The sequence below is a fragment of the Condylura cristata genome, unplaced genomic scaffold (assembly GCF_000260355.1).
Source record: "Condylura cristata isolate star-nosed mole 26May11 unplaced genomic scaffold, ConCri1.0 scaffold00009, whole genome shotgun sequence".
NCBI lineage: Eukaryota > Metazoa > Chordata > Mammalia > Eulipotyphla > Talpidae > Condylura > Condylura cristata.
In genome coordinates this window covers 48,114,026-48,139,293 of record NW_004567110.1, presented here as the reverse complement: position 1 = coordinate 48,139,293, position 25,268 = coordinate 48,114,026, and the positions used below count along the sequence as shown (strand labels likewise).

At 34.8% G+C, this 25,268-nt stretch overlaps 1 protein-coding gene across 1 annotated transcript in view; it reads right to left on the bottom strand.

The window, feature by feature from the left end:
• ARFGEF1 (ADP-ribosylation factor guanine nucleotide-exchange factor 1 (brefeldin A-inhibited)) overlaps nucleotides 1–25,268 on the bottom strand; it is a 124,941-nt gene that overhangs the window by 71,733 nt on the left and 27,940 nt on the right. Inside the window, exons 2-7 of the mRNA XM_004679818.2 lie at nucleotides 20,416–20,446; nucleotides 19,689–19,845; nucleotides 18,251–18,397; nucleotides 14,179–14,358; nucleotides 9,026–9,302; nucleotides 6,495–6,605 (exon numbers count right to left, since the gene is read on the bottom strand). Coding sequence (XP_004679875.1) covers nucleotides 6,495–6,605; nucleotides 9,026–9,302; nucleotides 14,179–14,358; nucleotides 18,251–18,397; nucleotides 19,689–19,845; nucleotides 20,416–20,446 — 903 coding nt within the window. The remainder of the gene's footprint in view (nucleotides 1–6,494; nucleotides 6,606–9,025; nucleotides 9,303–14,178; nucleotides 14,359–18,250; nucleotides 18,398–19,688; nucleotides 19,846–20,415; nucleotides 20,447–25,268) is intronic.

Sequence of the window (25,268 nt, the reverse complement as noted above, 5' to 3'; positions counted from 1 at the left end):
TGCTGAGAGATCTCTTCATATATCGAAAAATCAAATTATCCTAGTCTGTAAGTCTATGCTCAAAAGTAAAGACCAATGTTCAGCAATCTGAAGATTCCTGATGGAATCAATTTTACAGTAAGAACAACTTTAATTAGTGCTTTCAATAATGAATGAAAGAATGATGCCATTAATAAACAAGAGCAAAATGCTATCAAAAAGTATCTCTGTGAAAATAAGGTTCTTTTGGGGGAAAAAATGTAATGACTGAAATAAACAAAAAACACTGGGAAAAGCAGAATGGATATTAATGAAAAGTTTTTACATGTTGGAAAACCCCTTATAACATTATTAAGACAAAACAAAAGACATTATAAAGACTTCAGAGCATTAAACATGATCCAAAATACTAAACTGTATAGAGTGAGGTATGGAAGGGAAAAATGGAGGAAAATTAATAAGAACATAATAGAAGAATCACAAGAATTATGAGAAGTTGTTAAAAAAAAATTTAAACAGCTGTCCTAATTTAAAAACAAAGTAAAACCACACCAGGCAAACACACATGCACAATAAAAATATCTGTAGTAAACGAGAAATAAACTCCTAACTTGATAAAAAGTACCCTCAAAATAAAAATAGCATAAACTTAATGGTGAAATACAGCAATAATGACAATTACAAAATGAAGACCTAGCCATTGTTAACAATATTTAACATTTTCTACAAGTTTCTAACCAGTGTTATGTAACAAAAATGAAATATAAATACTGTAAAGAAAGACAAAATATCTTTATTCGCCTAGAAAAATCCAAGATAATCAAGTGAAAATCTTTTAGAAACAATCAGAGTTTAGAAGGCGAAAATAGAGATAACTAGGGAAAACCAAGGATTTTTCAATATTTAATTAGAAAGTTTAAAAAAAAAAAAAAAAAAGCACTCTCGGCCCTCCCTGGTGGCGCAGCGGGTTAAAGCACAGCACTGAGAATCTAGGGCCGCTTCTGCATGAGTTCAATTCCCACCTGCCCCGGAGGCGACCACATGGCGTGGCAGACCTCTCCTGACCCACCCGCTGCTTCCCTCAGCAGTGTACTTCTTCGATCTGCCTGTTCTGCTCCCCACTCTGTCTCTGGTGAATCCTCTCACCCTCCGCGTGTCTGGCCTGTACCCCAGTTCTGTATGCATGAATAAATAAATCTTAAAAAAAAGATTGAATAGGAAAAATAATTACATTTAACAGATTAATTTCCAAATATGAAGAACTTTTGAAATAAGAACAAGAGCAACAATAGAACAGAAAAGCTACACAAAAATCATGAGCAGGCAATTCAGAAGAATATCAATAGCTTACAGATATTCTCAGAATCCTTATAAAGTACTTTAAAAAGGGAAAGGAGGGCCCTCCCTGGTGGCGCAGCAGGGTAAAGCACAACACTGAGAATCTAAAGCCGCTTCCGCATGAGTTCGATTCCCGCCTGCCCCGGAGGTGACCACATGGCGAGGCAGACCTCTCCTGACCCGCCCGCTGCTCCCCTCAGCAGTGTACTTCGTCGATCTGCCTGTTCTGTTCCCCACTCTGGTCCCTGGTGAAGCCTCTCACCGCCCCTGACCCTGTGGTCTGTACCCCAGTTCTGTATGCACAAATAAATAAATCTTTAAAAAAAATAAATAAAAAATAAAAAATAAAAAAAAGGGGAAAAGAGAAAAAAGGTTAACCTAACAGAAAAAAAGAGATGAAAAGATAACTCCCTAAAAAGTGATATACAATAGCCCTTATACATGTGAAAGGATATTTAATTTTACTCATAGAAATGCAAATTAAAATTAAACTAATTTTAATTTTAATTGTCATCTATCACTAGGTCTGCACTGGCAGCCACTAAAAACAGGCAAGTGCTGGTAAGAGTGCAAAATGGTGAAACTTAATGAGGAAGAATTCAATGTAAACTAACTTATCATTTACCACGTGGCCCAGTAATTTAACTTCTACAGATTTACCGTAAAGTAAAATTTCAAAACATTCAGAAGTACAGATGCACAAAGTTATCAATCACAACATTATTTGTAATGGAAAAAGAATGGAACAACCAAAGGCTGATGACTATATTACGATAAATGAACAAAAAGAGGTTATCATGAGAGAACCCAAAAGAAAAAAAACAGGGAAAATAAACCTATTAACTGAAATGGTGATTTCTAATATGTATTAGCTTTAAAACAAACACACACACACACACACACACACACACAAAAGCTATCAGTATTCAATCAAAAAGAAATGGAAATAAGAATATAAGTATCTGTGTACTTCTGTGAGACATATACATACACAAAAGGATAAGCTAAAAGCTAATTAGCTATAATAGTGAATCAGAAAGGAAAGTTGTGGATATGAGAGTTCTCTAATTTTTTATATGAACTTCATATGAACTTGAATTACATAAAAGCTCCTCAATTAAAAATTTACATCAAGAAAGTTAATACAAGAAACTTAAACACAGTACTCTCATTCTTACTTAATAGGATATATTTTAAGGAAAAATATAATTACAAAGAGATTTTAAACTTTGTAACAGATTTGTTGTCAGTAATGGCATATTGTTGCTACCAGTGAGTTTTCACTATGGGAAGAGATACAAAAATGAAATGCAGAAAGAGGGAAAACTACAACAAGGTGGTGTTGGATGTGAAAATAATGCTAATTTGTTATTGTATCTCTTCCGATATCTGTCCAGTGGAAAAGAGTAGAAATAATGGCTAACGCAGCACTAAGCAACTTAGTTCCTTGATTTTGGTCTTTAAATAGATCTGCATGCTAAAAATAAAGGATTCTTTAAACTAGAGGATTCTAGGACTGGGTAAGGGAAAATTAAAGGTAAACCCTGATTATCTTACTGTCACAGACAAGAAAATATACTAAAACAAACAAAAGTGTATCAAAGGCCCTCCATGGTGGCACAATGTGTTAAAGCACAGCACCAGGAAGCTAGCCATTGCTGCTGCAGCACGAGTTCAATCCCCAGCCAAGGGTTGACCCACATGGCGCAGCAGACCCCTCCTGACCACCCACTGCTCCCCTCTGTCTCTGATGAACCCTCTCACTGCCCCTGCACTTCTGCTCTGTAACCCCAGTTCTGTATGCATTTAAAAAAAAAAAAAATCAGGCCCTCCCTGGTGGTGCAGCGGGTTAAAGCACAGCACCAAGAAGCTAAAGCCACTTCTGCATGAGTTCTATTCCCACCTGCCCCGGAGGTGACCACATGGTATGGCAGACCACTCCTGACCCGCCCGCTGCTCCCCTCAGCAGTGTACTTCGTCGATCTGCCTGTTCTACTCCCCATTCTGTCTCTGGTGAAGCCTCTCACTGCCCTTGAGCCTCTGGCCTATACCCCAGTTCTGTATGCACAAATAAATAAGTCTTTTAAAAAAAATCAATATGTATACAACCAAATTGTTAAGCAGTTCAGCAAAAATAAGGAAACATGAACATTCATACATACATGTGCATGTCTATTTAAAGCTATATAAAGCAAAGTCAGCAAAAGTATTAACAGTGAATGGAGAACGGTCATACAGTTATTCATTTACTGTTCTCTTAACTTTTACCTAGCTATAAATTTTATCCAAGTAAAAAGTTGCAGAAAAATTAAAGACCTTTCACTCCACCCTTCGTTTTCATATAACATACAAAACTGGCAAATTTGCTTAGTAATAGGTTAAAGAGTAAATATTTTAATTTTGCGGTCAATGTGGTCTCTGGTACAAATACTGAACTCTACTTTTGGAGTGCAAAGATAGCCCAGAGCAATACAAAAGCAAATTAATATGCCTATGTTCCAATCATACTTAACAGAAATAGGCAGTGAGCCAAATTTGGTCCATGGACCAATAATCCTCAATCCCTGATTATGTAAGAAAGCATAAACACATAATGCTCTTTTCTTTCATCCTGAAATATATGTTCATGTTTTTCAAAAATTTCATACTCTGCATTTCCATATGTAATCTGATACTTTCAACTTAATTTTAACAGCATGCCTACCATCTATATCACATGCTGTGACAGCTCTTAGGTCAGAGTCCTATATTTTCATTACACATTTCATAAACATTTCTACAGGTGTGGCATAACTGGAGGGCTAACTCAATGTACCAAAATAAGAATTATTTTGGCCTTTTATTCCAAGCCAACTTCTCAAATATGGCTCAGTTCTACCAATATTACCATCACCCATCTTACCCATTTAGGATTAAAACTGGAAGGTTATCCATGCAAAAAAGACTTAACATGGCAGACCTGAGATTGCCCACCCTTAGAAAAAAAGATCTGCTTGCAAGGACTTTCATTGGCTGTACTTGGAACTTTTATCTTGGGAGGGTTCTCACTTTTCTCAGAATCAGTAAGAGAGGCTCACTGTACATAAACTGTACAAATAATGTGGTTCATGCTGAATGCCAACTGTCCTTCTGGGAGCCTATAATTTTGTTACATGCCAGGTATAGACTGCCTACATGGCAGCCCCCAACAAATCTTATAAACTTTGTTTCTAATGAGTTTCCCTGGTAGACACTGCACAATTTGATGCTGGAAAAATTAAGTTACTTTACTGGGAGATGACTTGTCAGTGTACAACTGATTTCCTCTAGACTTTGCCCTTTTCATTAAAGGACGTTATCTCCTGACTTTTCACAGAAACAAATCAGTGATGAGAATAACTATATGGTCAATTCTACGAATTATTCTAGCGAAACAACAAATTTTGGATACACCTGTTTTCTCACCTAGGTTTTAATAAGTTGCAAAGGCCTTCTGATTCAACATCCATCATCTCACTTCTCAGTCACTTTTTCCTTTCCATTTCTAGTGTTACTGTAATTCAGGATTACATATACTAGTCTACTGGACTTTTTATTATCCCACTTAGCATCTTACAACATAGTTCTGGCCATTAAATTTTTAGCTCTAAAAGTAGTGATATATTTTGACATAAAATGAAGCTCAAACTCCTAAACCTAGATTTTTTAAACATCCACTGGATGGCTTCAAACTGCCTATTTAATTTTTTTTTTTTTTAAAGATTTATTCACTTATGCATACAAGAGCTGGAGTGTAGGCCAGAGGTGTGGGGAGGTGAGAGGATTCACCAGAGAAAGAGCAGGGAGCCGAACAGGCAAATCTACTGAAATACACTGCTGAGGGGAGCAGTGGGCAAGACAAGAGAGGTCTGCTAGGCTATGTGGGTCAACTCCCTGGCTGGCTGAGGCTGGAACTTGTCCTGTACTAGCTGGCAATAGCTCAATAGTACCATCTTTAACCCCTGCCCTACTAGAAAGGCCTCTTTAATCTGATTTTCTACTGTATGATACTGTGTTCTCTACACTTCAAGAAAGCAGTGTAGCACAACAGAAGCATACCAGACCCATATACACGAGACTTCAAACTATCACCTGATGATAACTAAGTCATTCATTCTTCTAGACTAACAGTTTTCAATGCATCAAATGTCACTTCCCTATACCTGCATGACTCTGTACTAAGTTCAAATGTCACATCCTATATGAAACTAATAGTAATCACTATTTTTCTCTTCACAATTTTAAGAGAACTTTAGTTGTTTTTTATACCTAACTCTCACTTGTAACATTTTCAAGAATGTTTCCTTCTCTGGTATTAATACTAGAAGCAGGCATTCATCTGACTGCTTTATCAACTTGTTATTCATTCTCTTTCATTCAACAAACATACATGCTGATATTTCATAATTGTATGACATTATGGGGGATACAAAAATTAACCCAAGAGAGTCCATGCTTCTGTACTGTTATGTATGTAAGACTAACACAAGGTATAAAGTGTGCTACTAGATAAAAACATTCAAGTGCCACATGTATATAACCATACTTACAGAAGTATATATGGCAAATAGCATGAATTAAATAAGTTTCATGATTGGTCTCAAATCTAATCCTAGATATAATTCTGTTTATGAAATATGAAATTCCTAAGAAGCTTAAAACAGTTTTTGTAATGCAGCCCATTTTAAGACAGAAATTGACATTATATCTACCATAACTCAGTCTATGATAAATAAAGGTATAAAAAACTGAGGGTTTTTTTCCCCTCTAACAAAGACATGAAGTCTTTGAACCAAAGAACCAAATAAATTTAAACAATTTTTATTTATAAAATTTAGTATGTATAAAAGGATTAAAAATAAACCCATGCCCACCTCCCACTAAACACACAAAAAAAGAAACATCAATCTTTTTTGTAACAGATGAGGGAATAGTGGGCTTTTTAATAATAAGATTATTAATTGAAATTTGTCTATAATCAAAGCTATTTAAATAATTTTTCTATACATATACATGCACACTTACATTTGAAAAGTTTGTTTTTCTGTCTCAATGTTTCCTATATTATGGAAATAGTTTCCATACTCAGATGACATGTAACGAAGACAAAATAAATTAATTTCAACTGAAATATATTAATTTCAATTGAAATATATTACCTCCAACAACGATGTTCACCATTTCTTGTACAATACTCTGCACAATGTCCTGTGGCTTTTCCTCACAGTCATGGCTTTCTCCATCATATAACATATCATTTTTAGATAATGCTTCAAAGAAGAAAAAGTTAAAAATACATTATTTTAATTTAGGACAAATTTTTCCTAACAGATTATAATTCCAATGCAAAACAAATTGAATAACAAAAAGAAAAAATTTCATTCCCCATGTAATATTAATTAAAAACAGATGTTAACTGCCAACCAGAACTTCTGAAGAGGAAAAGAGAAAATGACAAACTCTGACATTCCAGTTACTTTATATCAAGGTCTGCAGAAAAACAGGACCTCCATTATACTTTAAATTCTGACTGTATCTCAGGGAGTTTAGGTTGCCCTGAGATATTGGACCCTGTCTTGGGAACCACTGCTCTACTTGACTGCATACCAGAGCAGACACACTGTTGTCTACACCCAGGTGCAATTTATTCTATTATAAATGACCACTACTTAAGAATCCTGGCTCTTAACATATTGCTTGCTGCATTCTATAAAAATAGCAAATGGTACAAGGTAAAATCAGGTAGCTATGACAAATAAATAACAATGTATTTTTGAAATTCCAAATACAAAAGCATTTACATTCTTTGGAGTCAAAACATGTAAATGTTTTAACAATTTTTTCATCATTCTTATGCTTTGTATTTCTCTACTGTATTGGCTAAAATTACCTAATGTCTAAAATTCTGTTTCAACACACTAAATATACATTTAATTACTAAATGCACACAAGATGACCAGTGGATCAACAGTTAATTTTTATGTGCATATCTGACAAAAACACATTAAAATAACACTGAGTAATATTTACTACACAAGGGAAATGATTAGAGAACATTATGCAGCCTCATCACTAACAACTGATGTAACTTAAAGCAGATACTCTAATTCCAGAAAATGTATTGTTGACCAACGGCCATTAGCAACTTTCATTTATATTGGCTGTTGGGAGAAAAACAGCTTAAAAGTCAAATTAATCATGATTATGCCACAAGAATTATGACTTACTTGTAATTCTGCATCCTTTAGAATACCTACTTCATACTACCTCATACATGTTTATAACACTTGGTTTCCAGCACGTTGTTGCTCCTGTTGAAAAATACCCTAAAGTAGACAATTCCTATATATGCCAATCAAGATTCTGCTAAAGTATCACACTTTCTCTATAAAAATACTTTCTAACTCTCCTCAGCAGAATTACCTTGTATATGCCACTTTCAGGTTATTTATCACATTACCCTTTTTATATTCCTCCTTTCAAGTAGACCACAAGCATCCTGAAAACAATACCTGTTACCATTAGGTTTTTAATCCTAAATTCTAGCATAGTGCCTAATACATAATGCTAAACAAATGCTTAACTGAATACATGACATAATGAAGGAATAAAGCCAAGGCCTTATTAGAGATCAGCTCACAGTGAAAGCAGAGGGAATTTTGGCAAAGGTATTATCAGAAAAATGTAAATCATCTAAGTAATATAAATCTACCATTAGCTTGAGCACAGTGAATGCTTGGTTCATCAAAGTTATGCCTTTAAATAAAATAGTAAAAAGACACTATTCATGCCACTTTTGATCTTGATGTCACTTAGGACTAGGGAAAAGATGTGAAGAGTTGCAAATTTATTAGAGGAGTCTTCACAAAGTAGAAGTAAAAACACAGAACTCAGAAAACCTATAGCTAAGTCCTATTCAACCTCTTCTATAGAACCATACTGAACAAACATACAACAGAAAATTCCAGTAATTTTTCACAGCAAGCTAGGGAGGAAAACAGGAAACAAAACTTTTCTGCCAATTTATGGAACAGCTAATTCTGGGAATAATGTTTGCAGAAAAATTATGTCATGCAATTGTTTTTAGAGGAAAATCTGTAAAAGATAATTTAACTTTTGCAATCATATAAACTTTTTCTTATCAATTTATTTAAATAAAATACTATGAGAATTTTTCAATCTTAGTGATTATTACACATCAGGATATAAAAGTAACTGAATTAATTTTGGTTGACACTAAAAGATTTATTTCATATTTCTGTATGTTTCTGACCATAATATTTTCCTGAGTTGTTAATGTAACTATCTCCCAGAATTTTTAGTTACATTCTAGAAACTAAACTAGGTCTCTTGCTTGCTATAAAATTTTAAGAAAACTGAGGTTCCTATATCATATGCTAACAAACATTTATGACCCTCTTTAGTATAACATCTTCTCTAAAGTCTATAAATGGAAATACTCATGAGAAGCTAATGAATGCCCAGTAATATTAACACGTCTTGTGCGCTGAAATAAATTTACCACCTAAGATGAAGAAAGTCCACATTACCACAATGTGTCAGATATCCATTATAAAGTTAATACTTTATATTACAAATATATATATATTTATAAGCCTTCCTAAATTGTTCCCTTAATGCACACATCTACACCCTACCCCCCACCACAACAAATTCTCAAGAAGATTACTTTCAGCTGCAGTTGCCTGATCAGCTTCGGTCTGTTCATTTTCTGCACTGGAAATATCAGATCCATTTTCAGGTTCCATGTCATCCTGAAGGCTTTTATCCACATCATTAGAACTAGGGTCAAGTTCCCCTTCATGTCCTTGGGATATATGATCAACAGTCTGAGGCGGCAAGTATCTAAGTTGAGGTGATTCAGGCTCATGATGGCTTACTGGAGACTGCAATAAATGATGCTGTTGCCGATGTCGTTCTTTTTCCATTTGTTTGGCTTCCTGCAACTGAAAGAAATAGAATAATTTCCAATCATAGCAAAATACAGTGTTTAAAATTTGGAGAGTAATGCTAAGCTCAACCTTAAATCCTTTACACAAAATTATAGTTCATCAGAAACATAGAACATAAAATACGCTAATATACACAAAACAAGTTAAAAGCAGCTACTTCTCAGGAGGATAGAATAGAGAAGACTTTCACTATATATTCCTCTTACATTATTTGCAGTTATCAATGATGCTAACATATTACCTTTAAAAAATGAGATAATTTTAATAGCCTCTATAGTGTCTGCAAAGCATGGAGCAGGTTTTCTATGATTCAGGCAGACGGGCAAGAAATTAGTTTTTGGGCCCTCGGTGGCTTTTTTATGATCTTTCTACACCATTTGTAGTGAGGCAACCAGGTCCGTGCCTCCCGGCCTTCCAGCCCCCAGCAATATGTTTACCGTTTCTGGGCTTCCTGGCTTTTGTGTTCTCTTCTGTCTCTTCTCTGGTCTCTACTGCACTCTGCCTCATGTACCTCTCTCCTCCCCACCCTCCCTGCTGTATTCTGCTCTCTGCATGCTGCTGCTGCCCTTATACACTTGGGCTCCCAGCTCAGGTGTGCCCACTCATGCACGCCCACACCCTGCTCCAGGTGCCACCATTAAATGCTTGTGTAAGACCACAGGTTTTGATCACTGATGCTAATGGCAGGATGGTAGAAAAACCTGCTCCCTTCCATTTACCTTACAGCATCATAATTGGGTTGTTACCAACAGTGGGTTTACCTAAAATCAAATGAAAGTTTCACTGAGAGGAAACAAAGTGAATGGGGGGGGGTCAAGTACACCTATATGCAAATTAATCTTTTCTTTCACACACAAAAACAAAGTCTAGACTAGTATCACTATACACAAGACTAGTAACAATGGTCACCTGTAAAAGGTCAATTTAAGGAAAGGACCAAACTGGAACAAGGATGGGGGGGAAATAATTAGTCAATACACTTCTACACAATGTTCTTGCTTCACCTTGACAAAGAAGAAGGAAACTGACAGGTATAACTTACTGCATAATTATCAAATATGATTCTTTTAATTAAAAAACAATGAAATTATATTTAATAAAGACAAAATGAGTAGTTAAGAATTTCTGCCCATTTACTAAGAATGAAAAAACCTGTATCTACAAATATTTAAATTTTATTTTAGGGAAATTGTCATTATTATGTATATAGTATACCTATAAAACTATCTTACTTGTAAGATGCTGAAAACAGTAAGAATAGGAATCTCAGAGTTTCATCTTTTAGCTACTTATTGCTTTTAGGCACAATTCTTTTGGTCCTCATGACAATGTTTCTCAATTAATGCTCACAAATGTAAATATTTTACAGTATCAAATGTGAACATTTCTTATTCTCTATTGATCTACTAGTTATGCAGAACTATTTGTAAGAACTTATAAAATACTTGAATTAAAATATTTTAATGCATGAAAAGTACGAAGGGTCTTATAATCCACATGGTTTAAATCCCTTATTTTATAGATAAGGAAACCACAGGCACAATAGTTACACAGCTGGAATTAGAACACAATCCTCAGATCAGTAATTTACCTTATTCATTACAAATTAAATCTCCAAATAAAGAGTGAGAAATTTAGGACTTCCAACTAATCCCATCCTCAGCATAACTTAAGCAGATCTGTACCTTGATTTAGAAGGGCAAGCACATGCTTTGGAATCACAGACAGGCATGGTATCTAATTCTAGCCTTCTCTATTTATTCCAGAGTTGTAGAAACTACAACTATAAAAAAGAGGAAATGGTATTGGATAAAAATAACCCTTTAAATGTTCTCTATACAATTCTATACATTCTAGAAAATGGTTTCTCAACAACAGTACCATTAACATTTCAAATAAAGTAATTCTTTGGGTTGGGGATAGCAGATTGTCCTGTCTGATGCAGGGTGTTTGGCAACATCTCTATCCCCTACATGCCAGTAACAGAACCTCACTCTAATCATGAAAATCATGATTAGATGTTGGCTTAGGGGCAAAACCATCCCAGATGAAAACCTACGAAAGAAATTGGTATTTTCTCTCTCTCTTTTTTTTTAAAGATCTATTTATTTGTGCATACAGAGCTGGGGTACAGGCCAGAGGCTCAGGGGCGGCAAGAGGCTTCACCAGAGACAGAGTGGGGAGAACAGGCAGATGGATGAAGTACACTGCTGAGGGGAGCAGCAGGCGGGTCTGCCACACCATGTGGTCACCTCCGGGGCAAGTGGGAATAGAACTCATGCAGAAGTGGCTTTAGCTTCTCAGTGCTGCACTTTAACCTGCTGCGCCACCAGGGAGGGTCAATATTTTCTCTTTTTAAAGAGTTTGAGCTGAATATTTTGTAGAGACTTTACTTGTGGGAATGGCACTAAGAAAGCTATTGCAGTATTTTGAATGGATTCTTTAAGTACAAATCCAAAAAGAACTAAATTATAAATGTTGTAGTCTTCTTCTCAAATTTACTCCTCAGAGTAGTATGAGCCAGCAATTCTAAATGCTTATGTGTTTAATAAGACTGAACAAACAATATATATGTAGAAAATGAAAGTCCTATTCTCACTGATTACAAAAAGGAAGTAACAAACAAATAGAGAAAAGGCTGAAACAAATCTTACGATGTTATATTGAAATCACAAGTAACATTATGAACACAAGGTATTTAATATATACAAGTAAATAGTTACATACAGCTATTGGGGACAGGCAGTTGAAGCTTAGGCTAGTTATGCAAATAGGTATTTCCTGTATATGCTGAGGGGAATCTAGCAGCAATAACAACCCAGCAGCAACCTAGAACTCAGATTTTAGTTTCTAATCATTCTCCAATGGAAGAAGTTGCAGTTTCCTGTTCAATGGTTGATTCTGAGACTGAAGCAGAGAAAATTAAAAATGGCATTGAGACTGCACAAAGTAAGGAGGTGCTTAAAAAAGAATGGGAACTTATAAGTACACAAGACTAAAAATGGAATAATGTGGACAACAAAATAAATAATAGTATTGGATTATAATCTATAAAATAAAATATCTGTTAAGACAGATTATTATTTAAAAAAGCCTAAATAAGTTGGAAAGTAGGAGGTTAATATATAAGGAGAGAGAAACAAAACATCACCAGTAGGAAAACACCACAGTAATAACTGCTGCCAACAAGATTCACTGATGGACTTAAAATGGGGATTTGGGGAATTTGAGTAGAAAACTGGGTATCTGCATAGCTTGAAAGTACCTTCCCAAGATTTATTAACTATTAAAAAAAAAAAAAAAGTAACTGAACAAAAAAACCTGACAGACATAACTTAACCAAATAATCAAGGTTAACAAGACGTATCAACAAGACAATTAACAAGACATATTGACATCATGAATTCCTGACATGGTACATCAAAAGGACAGAACACTGCTTCATAGGTATTATATCTTAAAAAAAAAGGAAAGGAAAGGAAAAGAAAGTCTCATTTTCTTCACAAGAAAACATCAAGTTAAAGGAAAAGTGAAAGCCTCCAAAATAGATGTTCAATCAATAAGATGTGGTATATAAACACAATTAGAATTTTACTCAGCAATCAAAAAAGATAAAATAATGCCATTTGAGCTAGAAGGGGTCATGTTTTGTGAGAGAAGTCAGAAGGGAAAAGAGAAGTATCAGATGGTTTTACTTAAAGGAGGAATAGAGAGAAAAAAAAATATCAACCAAGTAAGTGACCAAGGGGGTAAAAATAACAAAACAATAAAATCAAGTAACAAAACAATAAAAAATAACAAAATAATAAAACAACTAAAAATCAGAGATATTCTGCAGGGTAAGGGGAGGTAGAGAGACCAAAGCAAGGGCAGAAAGAATATAAGGAACTTTGATGATGGTTCATGGGTGAATTAGTGGTGGAAATTCTATGAGGATTATACCTGAGAAAAGAAAGCAAACATTGTAAATATGTGTGTGTGCATGTGTGTGTGTGTGTGTATGTATATGTATAATGTATATAAAATAAAATTTGAGAAAAGTTAAAGGAAATTCAACAAAATAACTGATTATTAATATTTAAAAAGTATTAAGAAAATGAAAAATAAAACTAATTGTCACAAACAGGAGATGACTGATATATAACAAATTTCTATTAATTGCAATGTGGGATTCTGATTCAAATTTTGAAACAGAAAAAATCAAGTAAGAGCTGTAGGTTATTTAATAGTATCGCTAATGTTAATTCCTGCTTCTGATCATTGTAACATGGTCAGGTAAGATGCTAACATTAAGGAATTATTTTGACAACTGTTAGGTAAGTTGAAATCAGTTCAAAAATAAAATTTATAAGTTGGTTTATAATAAGAAAGCTAGATAATTATAAAAAATGGCTGACTCTCTAGTTGCTGATTTCTTACAGAAAAAAATAAATTCATCAACATGAAGGGACATATTTGTGCTCTTTACAAAGGCTCCAGACATACTTGTGTTCTTTACAAAGGCTCTATTATACCAGAATAGATCAAATTAGGTAGTTTTATATGTAACCTACATTCATCTATTAAATGTGAGTGTAATAAAAATATTAATTCATAAAAACTTTTATGTGAAAAGTGGCAATCAGCACCTTTCAGTCTACTTGTGAACTAAAAACACTTTATGCAAGTCAAACAAATCAGCAAACCTCAAAACAGTGAAATAAAATACAATACCACAAATCTTTAATAAGCAGAATTATAAATGAAAAGTAGTATTCTCTATGGGCATGAAATATGTCACTCAAATGTCTATAAAGTGTTTTACTATGTTTGATACCTATGGTGTTCTAGACAATCTTTAACTTCATGATTTTTTTTTTTTAATACTTACTGCTTGGTTTTCCATGCGTGCAAAGATAACATTTAGCATCTGAGTAAGAGTAGCTTTGGCTGTTGTCTGATTGATAAGATTTTTGCTTGCTAGATAGATATTGTAACATGTTCTTACAGCTTGCAATACAGTTCCTTCATGGATTTCTATGTGTTGAGATGTTACTGCAGTGAGTAAAGCCTAAAAAAAGAGCGAGACAAAGTTAAAGCAGTTCTGAATGAAAAAATATAAACATTTTCAAATTAGAATTAAAACTTTCAGAGACTATTATTATTTTCAGGTAGTGTATAAGTACATCTCAGAAATAGCATGGGTTTGGTTCTAGACCACCAAAATAAAAAAGATACTGCAATAAAGTAAGTCATGCATTTCTTCCCTCAGTACATATAGAAGTTACACTATGCTATAGTATACTAATACGCAGTGGAATTGCCTAAAAAGCAACATACATATTCTAATTTAAAAATGTTGTCCCTCACTGCCTCCTCAAAAGTTAATCATCATCTAAGCCTTCAGCAAATCGTAATCTTTTTGCCAGTGGAGACTCTTGCTGCCATGAAGATGGCTGTTGACTGATCAGAATGATGACTTCTTAATGTAAGACAATGAAGTCTGCCACATCATTGACTCTTCCTTTCATGACATTCATGCTGTGAATATAATAACAGCAGAACTTCTTAAAAAACTGCAATCCATTCTCAAACCTTGCTGCTATTTGATCAACTAAGTTTTGGTAATATACTAAAACCTTTTGTTGCCATTTCCACAATGCTCACAGTATCTATCTTCACCAGAAGTACATTGTAAATCAAGAAACTACTTTGTAAAAGTAGTGATATCTACTACTCAACAGACCATGAACATGAAGCAAATGATCATCTATTACAGTCTTAGCATGAGATTGCAGCAGTTCAGTGATATCTTCAAATTCTACATCTAATTCTAGTTATCTTGTTATTTACACCAGTTACAATTACTCACTTCACTCTAGTCTTAAACTTCGCAAAGTTATGCTTGACTGTTGCAATCAATACCTTCCAAACTCATTTGGAAGTCTGACCTCCTCTCACAAATTACAAATGCTCTTAATGGCATCTAGCGTGATGAATCCTTTCCAGGTTCAGGTTCAACGGACTTTGCCCATATCCATCTGAGGAATCACTTTATGAAATGTTTCACTAATAAATTAATGAGACTTGAAAGCTGAAATTACTCTGAATGAATGCTATGTCAATGGGTGTGAAAAATAACAACTCCTTGTACACCTCCATCAAAACACGTGGATGACTAGGTGTTCTGTCAAAGAGCAGTAACATTTTGAAAGGAATCTTTAAGAAGCTATCAACAGTAGGCTTTAGGGGCTCCCTGGTGGTACAAGGGGTTAAAGAGCAGCACTATGAGGCTATCCACAGCCAATGCAGCACAGAGTTCAATCCCAGGCCAGGGAGGAGACCACCATGGTGTAGTAAACCTTTCCTGTCTCGCCTGCTGCTCCCCTCTGAAGTGTGTTTCAGTTGATCTGCCTGTTCTGCTCCTGACTCTGTCTCTAGTGAATCCTCTCACCCCCTGCACCTCTGGCCTGTACCCCATTTCTTGTATGCATAAATAAATAAATCTTAAAAAATAACAGTAGGCTTTAAACATTGAGTAAAGCATGCTATCCATATATGTGTTGTTATCACCTTTGTTGTTTCATTTGCTCAGCACAAACAAGAGATGATTTAACATCATTCTTAAGAGCCCTACGATCTTCTGAATGACGAATAATCACTGGCTTCAAGCTAAAATCACCAGCTACATTACCCACTAAACAAGAAGTGATTTTCCTTTGAAGTCACAATTGTCTTCTCTATCAAAAAGATAAAAGCTATGACATTATCTTCCAATATAAGATTGTTTCACTGAAAATCTGTGGTGTAGTATAGCAACTTCTATCAAATTTCTCAGCTACATTCTTCTCCATAACTGTTGCTGCTTCTACATCAGCACATGCTGCTTTATCATGCATTCTGACAGCTTCATTCATTAAACCTACGAAACTGTATCAACTAGCTTCAACTTTTCTTTTGCAGGTTCCTCACGTTTCTCCACCTTCATAGAATTAAAGAGCATAAAGGTCTTACTCTGGATTAAGGTTTAGTTTAAGGAATATTGTGGGCGGTTTATTTTTAGATAGAGATGGTAAAACTTTTTCCATATCAACAATCTGTATTTGTATGTTCAATGACATAGCCCTCTGCATTTTTTTCAAGGACTTTTTCCTTTGCATTTACTACTCGTTGCAAGAGACATAGCATTCTATTTCAATCTCTGACATGCCTTCTTCATAATGTTTAATCATTTTTAGCTTTCAGTTTATTAAAGTGAGAGAACAGTATACTATTCTCCTTTTACTTAAAACACAGAGAGGCCGCATAGCATTATTATTTGGCCTATAATATTATTGTGTCTCAGGGATAAGGAGGGGAATGTCAGTTGATGGAGAGGTCAAAACACATAACATTTATCCATTAAATTTGATATTTTATATAGTGCAGTTTGTGGTGTTCTAAAACAACAGCACCATCAAATCACTGCAACAGATATGATAGTAAAAGAATTACCAAAATGTTAGAGACATTTAGAGAGTACATATTGTTGCAAAAATTACACCAGTAAACTTGCTGTACACAAGCTGCTGCAAACCTTCAATTTGTTACAAACATAGTTTCTGTGAAGCAATAAAGCAAAGTGCAAAAAAACAAGGTACATCTATATACAGAATCTCTAATTGCCTTGATTATGGCAACTACTGAAATATCTTTTCTTCATTCTGGCAGTACTTTCCATGTAATTCTCCCAAACCCAAAATAGTAGAAAATCATCCCATTAATTTGTTTCAACTCTTATTTCATTTTTACAATAATATGCATTTAGTTTATTAAAATGCATAGCATTAAAATTCTGTCACAAGAGAACACAGATATATCTCATAAAGTAAATCTAAACTAGACTGATAACTTTGGAAAACACATTATATTTGTTCATTTCAATTTTTTTCTGAGAACACCTTTATGAATTAGACTCAAAACATGGGTTTTGCTGTCACTGTCGAAGATATCTCTAAAAACATTTTAGAATAAAGCATTTAAAGTAAATATAAGGTGAATCCTCCGGGAAGGTGAACTTTAATTTATTCAAATGTTCACAAATTATATTACTTTCAATCTCTCAAAACCAAGTCCTTGTATCTTCTGTACTTTTATGTTGTACAATGCTAAGGAAAGTTAGCATTGAGTATATGTTAAATAAGTCATAAATGCATGAAATGGCAAATAATAGGTCAAAATGACTGAACAGCTTTTTGAAAAGACATTAGACAACTTGTAAATATAGTACTTGAAAGGCTCAGGAGGGGCTTATATACATACACGAACAAACACTTTATACAAGTAAACAATTTCAGAAGTGAAAACAATACCAGAAAATTTTAGTAATTTATACATACATATATACGAACATGGTAACCATAAAATTAGCAGTAACATTAAGAGCTCATTATTTACAGTAAACTGAAAAGTTTTCTTTTCAAGAAGCTTAATCATCCAGGTATATTACAACACAAACCCAAACAGGGCTTAGCTGAGCAGATTCAGTTAAACAAGGAACAAGGATTGAATAGGTACAAAGGAATCAGGAGACCTGGTGTACAAATATACCACATGGTGAAAATGGGAAAGAACGCTCCAAGGGGTCCAATCATACAGAAGAAACTGTATACATCATAAGATCTGAAGCTCAAAAGATGGAATGTATATGGTAAATATACCAGGAAATGAGAAAGCCTGGTAGACTCCAGGGGCCACAGTATAAATTGGAACATACAAAATAAGAGACTTGGAAATAAATTTTTTCTAATGAACTACTAATAGTAAACAGTAAAAGCCCTTGATTGGGGGGGTCTACACAGCACTCAATGACATTTATTATAGCTGGAAGACACATGAAATGATATTTCTAGTAATTTCAAGGTAGAAAGTTTCTGATTTTAAAAATATTAAATTATGAATAACAAATGCACTTATTATATTACCTTTATTATTTGCAACTGAACTCCTTCATCTGTTTGAGGACCTTGGAAACAGCCACAAATTGTTTCAATAATTCTATCAATTAATTTTTTTCCTGGTGTTGTACTATCTGGAGCATTGCCGGTCAAATGCCCATAAGCAATAAGTTTCTGAAATAGAGAAAGAAAATAAAGATCCAGATTAAGCTAACCAATATATATGCTAATTAAAAATACATTAAAATTACAATGTACAATTGAATATACATTAAACTTTTTTAATAAAAAATTAAGGTATAATCAAGCTAACACTCTACCAACTTTTCCTGAAGAAAGATTAGCTATTAATATGTCAAATTATACTTGCACTAACTACAAAAATAACTGCAAAGCCTTTGAAAAGCACAAAAATAATCACAGTATTTCAGACTGTGTCTGGGTTAGGACGGATTCCTGGTTTTTAAGCTAAACAACTTTAAATCACCTAAAATTGCTTTATAAACTAAATCTGTAAATAAACCAAACATCCATTTGACATATACTGGTTGCAAGGTATCAAGAATTTGTTCGTTCATTACTACCATGATAGTCCTAGAAGGAAGAACTCAGATATTATAATTTATTTATATCAAATATATTTAACTTTAACCTCTCTTAAGAACAAAACCTGCTGAATTGTCAGTTGAGTAGGTGTAATTCCAGTGAGGCAGCTTAAAGAGAAAGATCCCTCTAACTAAAGATATGCCTTACAAAAGAAAATTTATGGAATTTTCTTCCATAAATGAAACCAAAACCAAAGCCCAACAGTGAATATAAGTATTAACCTGCTGCTATATACAAATGAGCAAGCATTTAGTAAAACCATTTGCAAATGACAACATACATAAAATCAGCAGCAGGTTAAAAATATCAATCTTTCGGGCCCTCCCGGGTGGCGCAGCGGGTTAAAGCACTGCACTGAGAAGCTAAAGCCACTTCCGCATGAGTTCGATTCCCGCCTGCCCCGGAGGAGACCACATGGCGTGGCAGACCTCTCCTGACCCGCCCGCTGCTCCCCTCAGCAGTGTACTTCGTCGATCTGCCTGTTCTGCTCCCCACTCTGTCTCTGGTGAATCCTCTCACCCTCCGCATCTCTGGCCTGTACCCCAGTTCTATATGGATAAATAAATAAATCTTTAAAAAAAAAATATCAATCTTTCATTTCACTGGAAAGAGAGCCCAAATCAACATTTTCATAAGATTTTAGTATCTCACAAATGATTTTTGTTACCATTAAATTAGAGATATTTTTCTATAGCTATTATTGTCTATCTTGAAAGAAAGCACCTCTGGTTTCTCATCACAAAAATAATATTAAAGACTTTCTGGAAGATATCTGAATCATCAATTATGAAGAATGTTTTACAACACATACATATTGGATGTACTGGATGAGTTTTGTCTAATGCCATTTTATACATACCTGTAAACAATCTAGAGATGTACTAACGATGCGGGGACATTTGGACTGGCATGCCAATTCAAATGGTAAGAAGTACTTGTCTGCTTCAATAAAATTTGTCTTTGATTTTACTGGCGGAAGGGTGCTTGATCCAGCTTTAGCTTCTCCATGAGGAGGACTATATGAAAAAGAATAGGCTGATTAGAATATCACATTTAACATACCGATGATAAACTCATCAACAGAATTTCAGTTCTATAAGAACTATGACTGAACACAGATACTGGATTCTTTTACAGTATTCTTTCTAAAGATCTCAAGGTATTTTTATTATAGAAATATTCCAGTGTTATCCATTAAATTTGATATCATAGTACCTTAAAAAAGCAATAAACCTCCTACTGATCTTTAAGTTATACTGTACTTCCGAGTTATTCAATATTTTCCAAAATGGTTGAAAATATTCAAGAAACCTCCTACTCTTTCTAAATGTGAACTAAAGTATTTAATCATGCTTTTAAAGCATGTTCTATGGTATTTCAGAAATACCTTTATATATTTATTTATGAAAGATTTTTGTATTTGTAAGTATTCTTATAATTTCTTAAATGGTTTTAATTATTTTATTACAAAGATCACATACAAAAAAACTTACCACACTAAAATATACATGACTATACACTTATTTGGACCTAAGACTAACAAAAATTTACAAATTATTTTTACTAGAGAAAAAAACCCCACAAACCTCTGTTTTTCAGTTTCAGCTTTTATTTCCTCTGGTGGGGAAAACAAACAAACAAACATACATTAGAAAATTTGACAACAGAAAGATCATTAAGTTAATTACAAGTTTTATAAACTAATTTGTAACTTCTACAAGATGTTGGGCAGAATGCAAATTCTGAAGAAAATTAAGTACTAAGACTGTGTTTCCATAAAATTTTATGGAACTATTAAAACACACCAACAATGAAAACATTAGATACAACTGCAGATTATTTCCTTTTCTCAAAATTATACCTTTTTTGTCAAGTTAATTATATATATTAATCAGAATAAGTATTAAGATCAGGAAAATAAGTATGTTTTACTCAAATCACAAAATATGAGGTACATGTTGGGTCCTGAATATCAGGTCAGGATCATTACTGTTCGACTATGTACATATGTTTTGACATTTAACCAATTTTTCTGCTTAAAACTGGATGAGGTGGGCCTCCCTGGTAGCACATGGGGTTAAGTCGTCAGCACTATGGAGCTATCTGTTAGCCACCACAGCAGAGTTCAATCCTCTACCAGGGAGCTGACCCACATGGCTCAGCAGACGGCTCCTGTCTCATCTGCTGCTCCCCTGAGCAGTGTACTTCATCAATTTGCCTGTTTTGCTCCCCACTCTGTCTCTCGTGAATCTTCTCATCACCTCTCTGTACCTCTGGCCTGTATCCCATTTCTGGTATGCATAAATAAATAAATCTGTCTGTGAACCATGCTCCAGTGGTGGAAGTGGAAAGGGGATCGTACAAAAATATTAGCTTCAGCTACTTAAGAAACGAACTTAGTAAAAGTTCAGTGTCTAATATTTAATATCTGCATATTGCCTAATTAAATTGCACAGTTAGCCAATACAAATAGTTAAAAATTACTTTTAAAATACAGTACAGATGAAGAAAAATTAATGTACTAACTGTTCTAAGTTATCGATAATTTTTCATTTTAAATCATTAAGGAAGCTGAAGTATTACTGAAAAATCAGGTAAGGGGGTAACTGGGGAGGATGGCAGCTTCTGTTTAGGGTGATTTACTTATACTTATAAAATGGCTAGGGAGTAGGGTATTCTGACAAAGTAAGAAGTACATCAATTAAGAATACCACTTTATTGGCATGACACTTTAAATAACAGTGTTTTGATGCCTCTTGTCATCAAATAATTGTGTGATCTGAAGAAACCACCCTATTACATCACTACAATGATCCCTTATTTTCTAAAACATGAGCCAGCATCCATAGGTCCACATGTCAAAGCTAGCTGTTTTTGTACAGTCCTTGAGTATAGGAATGGTTTTTATAACCAAATGAGTAAAATTTATATGATATAGAAAAGAAACTTTGAAACCTAATGAAGCATAATGTAATTCTCTAGAATATTCCATAGCAGACCAAGATTACAATAAACATTGTTTTGAACTTCACTAATAAAACTGCATAATTTTTTTTCTCCTGGTATCTTATAGTCCTATTATTATTTTTATAGATCCACTCAAGCCACTCAAGTCCACTTAAACTCAGACACTGTTATTAAAAAGTAATCAAGATTAAAAAACAAGTAAATCATACATCTTACAAAAATACCCAATACATAAACAACTCATACAACTTAACAACAAAAACTCCAATTTTAAAAATGGGCAAAAGATCTAACTAGACATTTAATCAAAGAAGCACACAGATCAGCCACTATGAAGGTAGTTTGGAGATTTTTCAAAATATTAATATTACCACATGATCCATACATTCCACTTCTGAGTATTTATCTGAAAAATAACACTAATCAGGAAAATACATGCATCCTTGTGTCTACTGAAGCATTATTTATCATACTCAAGATACAGAAAAAAAACCTAAGTGCCTAACTGACAGATGACTAGATAGAGGTGTGCTACACATTCCCAATGGAACACTACACAGTTATAAAGATGAAATCTTGCCATTTGTGAAAGCCAGAATGACCCTTGAAGAGAACATGCTAAGTGAAATAAGTCAGATGGAAAGACAGAAATTGTATGATTTCACTATTGTAGAAGATAAACAAACAATACAAAATAAAAACTTCTTAGATTCTGACAACAGAATGGAGGTTGCCAGAAGGGCAAGAGGGTGTGTGTTATGGAGGGCCAAGAGTCAAATTATACGGTAGTAAACAGAAACTAAATTTTTAATGGTCATCAAAGTGTAGTATAGGGCCTCCCTCGGTGGCCTACGGGTTAAGCCTCAGCTCCATCACCACTATGGTATGAGTTTGACCCCCTGCCAGGGAGTTAACCCACATATGGCAGGGCAGATCTCTCTGGCCTGCTGCTCCCCTAAGCAATGTATTTCAGTATATTCACCTATTATGCTCCCTACTCTGTCTCTTATAAATCCTCTTACTCCCCTCTGGCCTACTCCCTTGTTCTTCTATGCAAAAATAAAAATAAAATTAAAAAAAATTTTAAAGTAGCATATACATAAGTATAAAGCTATAAACATGAAATTTATGCAATGTTATAAAAGAATAACACCTCGATTTATGAAAAAGCTTAGTTTTCACATCTCAGCCTTTTGAAAAATTTAAAGGCAAAGGGCACTGGAAGGAAGTAAAATAAGTATTAATCAAAAATTGAAAGAAGGTTTCCCTGCTGGCACAAGGGTTTTAAGCACACAGCACTGTGAAGCTATCCACAGCCACTGTTGCATGAGTTCTATCCCCAACCAGTTAACTGACCCACATGGAACAGCAGACTTTCTCTTGTCTCTTCTGCTGCTCCCCTGAGCAGCGTATTTCAGTCAGTCTGCCTATTATACTCCCCACTCTTTCTCTGGTGAATCCTCTCAACTCCCACACCTCTGGCCTGTACCCCAGTTCTTGCATGCAATAATAGCTAAATCTCTCTCTCTCAAAAAAAGAAAGTAACAATATTGTAAAGCACAGCCTTTTACACACATGTGATGCTACTAAAAACTAAGCTTTTACACACATGTAATGCTACTTAAAGTTTGATCAGCAATATAATGTATAAGATACTTTTCAACATACTATTTAATTTTATGCTCAAAGGCTAATTTGTCATTTTACAGATGAGGAAACTAATTAACCAGATTAGTTAATGACTTTAAGATCAGAAAGCTGGCACATACTGTGTTATGTTTAATCAACTTTCTACTATGTGAACTAAATGAACTGAAAATTCCTTTCTACAATGATCAGGGTAAACTTATTATAAAGCACTGATTCTAGGAGTGTGGTCCCAGAAACAGCACACAGCAGGTCCTTCTTTGAGTATGCAAAGTCCTACAGTATGTGTTAAACAGAGCTTGAAGGGGATTCTAATATACAAACTTAAAAAAGGGTGGAAGTCAAGCATTTCATCCACTATTCCAATCCAGTTATTGTGTCTACAAAATGTCTTAATTGTTTGAGCTTCTGCTTAACAGGAATTCCTCTTCACTTTTCTTAACTTCTAGTGAATATCCAGTAACACAACCTGAAGAAAGTACACATCTATTTTAATGAGATAGGGGTTGAAACAGTTTGTTTAAATTGCTCTTTTTTTTTTTTTTTAAGATTTATTTATTTGTGCATACAGAACTGGGGTACAGGCCAGAGGCTCAGGGGCGGCGAGAGGCTTCACCACAGACAGAGCGGGGAGCAGAACAGGCAGATCGATGAAGTACACTGCTGGGGGAGCAGCGGGCAGATCAGGAGAGGTCTGCCACACCATGTGGTCACCTCTAGGGCAGGCGGGAATCGAACTCATGAGGAAGTGGCTTTAGCTTCGCAGTGCTGCACTTTAACCTGCTGCGCCACCAGGGAGGGCCTAGATTGCTCTTAATAGAAGCATCAAGAAATAAATTCCCAATTATTAAAGAAGAAAAAAGGGGGTGAGGAAATTTTAAAAAAAGTAATACATACATACATATATAGAAAAAAATAAAATTAAAAATAACTTATTCAATTATAACCAGTGTTTAATTGTGAAAGACTTGCAGATTTGAGTTAGAACCAAGATAAGAATGCCCACAAACAGCAAAATATTTTTGGCATTGCTCTTAAACACAGATACTACAAATAGCACTGGATTTGATAAGAAAAGTCATCACTCTATCTAAAATGAGATAAAAATTGGGTGCTAGATTTGTCTAGTGATATTTAGGTTTGTTTAATACATAGGTACAGCCCTTCAAAAAAGCCTTATTGTTGAAATTCTGTCAGAATTATTTTATCTGTAGCTATTAACTCACCTATCCCTTCAAAACTGTTTTTATAACTTTTTATGATACCTTACAAACACAACCTCTACATTATGTATAGTAGGATATATTAAACTTGGAGGAAAAGGGTCATAATTGGCATAAAAATATAGATTGCAGGGCCCCCCCAAACCAGTGGTGCAGCGGGTTGAGGCACAGCACTAAGAAGCTAAAGCCACTTCAGCATGAGTTCGATTGCTGCCCTACAGGTGATCCACATGGTACAGCAGACCTCTCCTGACACACCCGCTGTGTCCCCTCAGCAGTGTTCTTCATCAGTTCTGCCTGTTCTGCTCCCTACTCTGTCTCTAGTGAATTCTCTCACCTTACCTGTGCCCCTGGCTTGTACCTCAGTTTTGTATGCATAAATAAATAAACCTTTAAAAATATATATGTAGGCCCTCCATGGTGGCACAGCGGGTTGAGGCACAGCATTAAGAAGCTAAAGTCACTTCAGCATGAATTCGATTCCTGCCCTGGAGGTGATCCACACGCTGCAGCAGAGCTCTCCTGACCCACCCGCTGCTCCCCTTAGCAGTGTACTTCGTCGATCTGCCTGTTCTGCTCCCCACTCTGTTCCTGGTAAATCC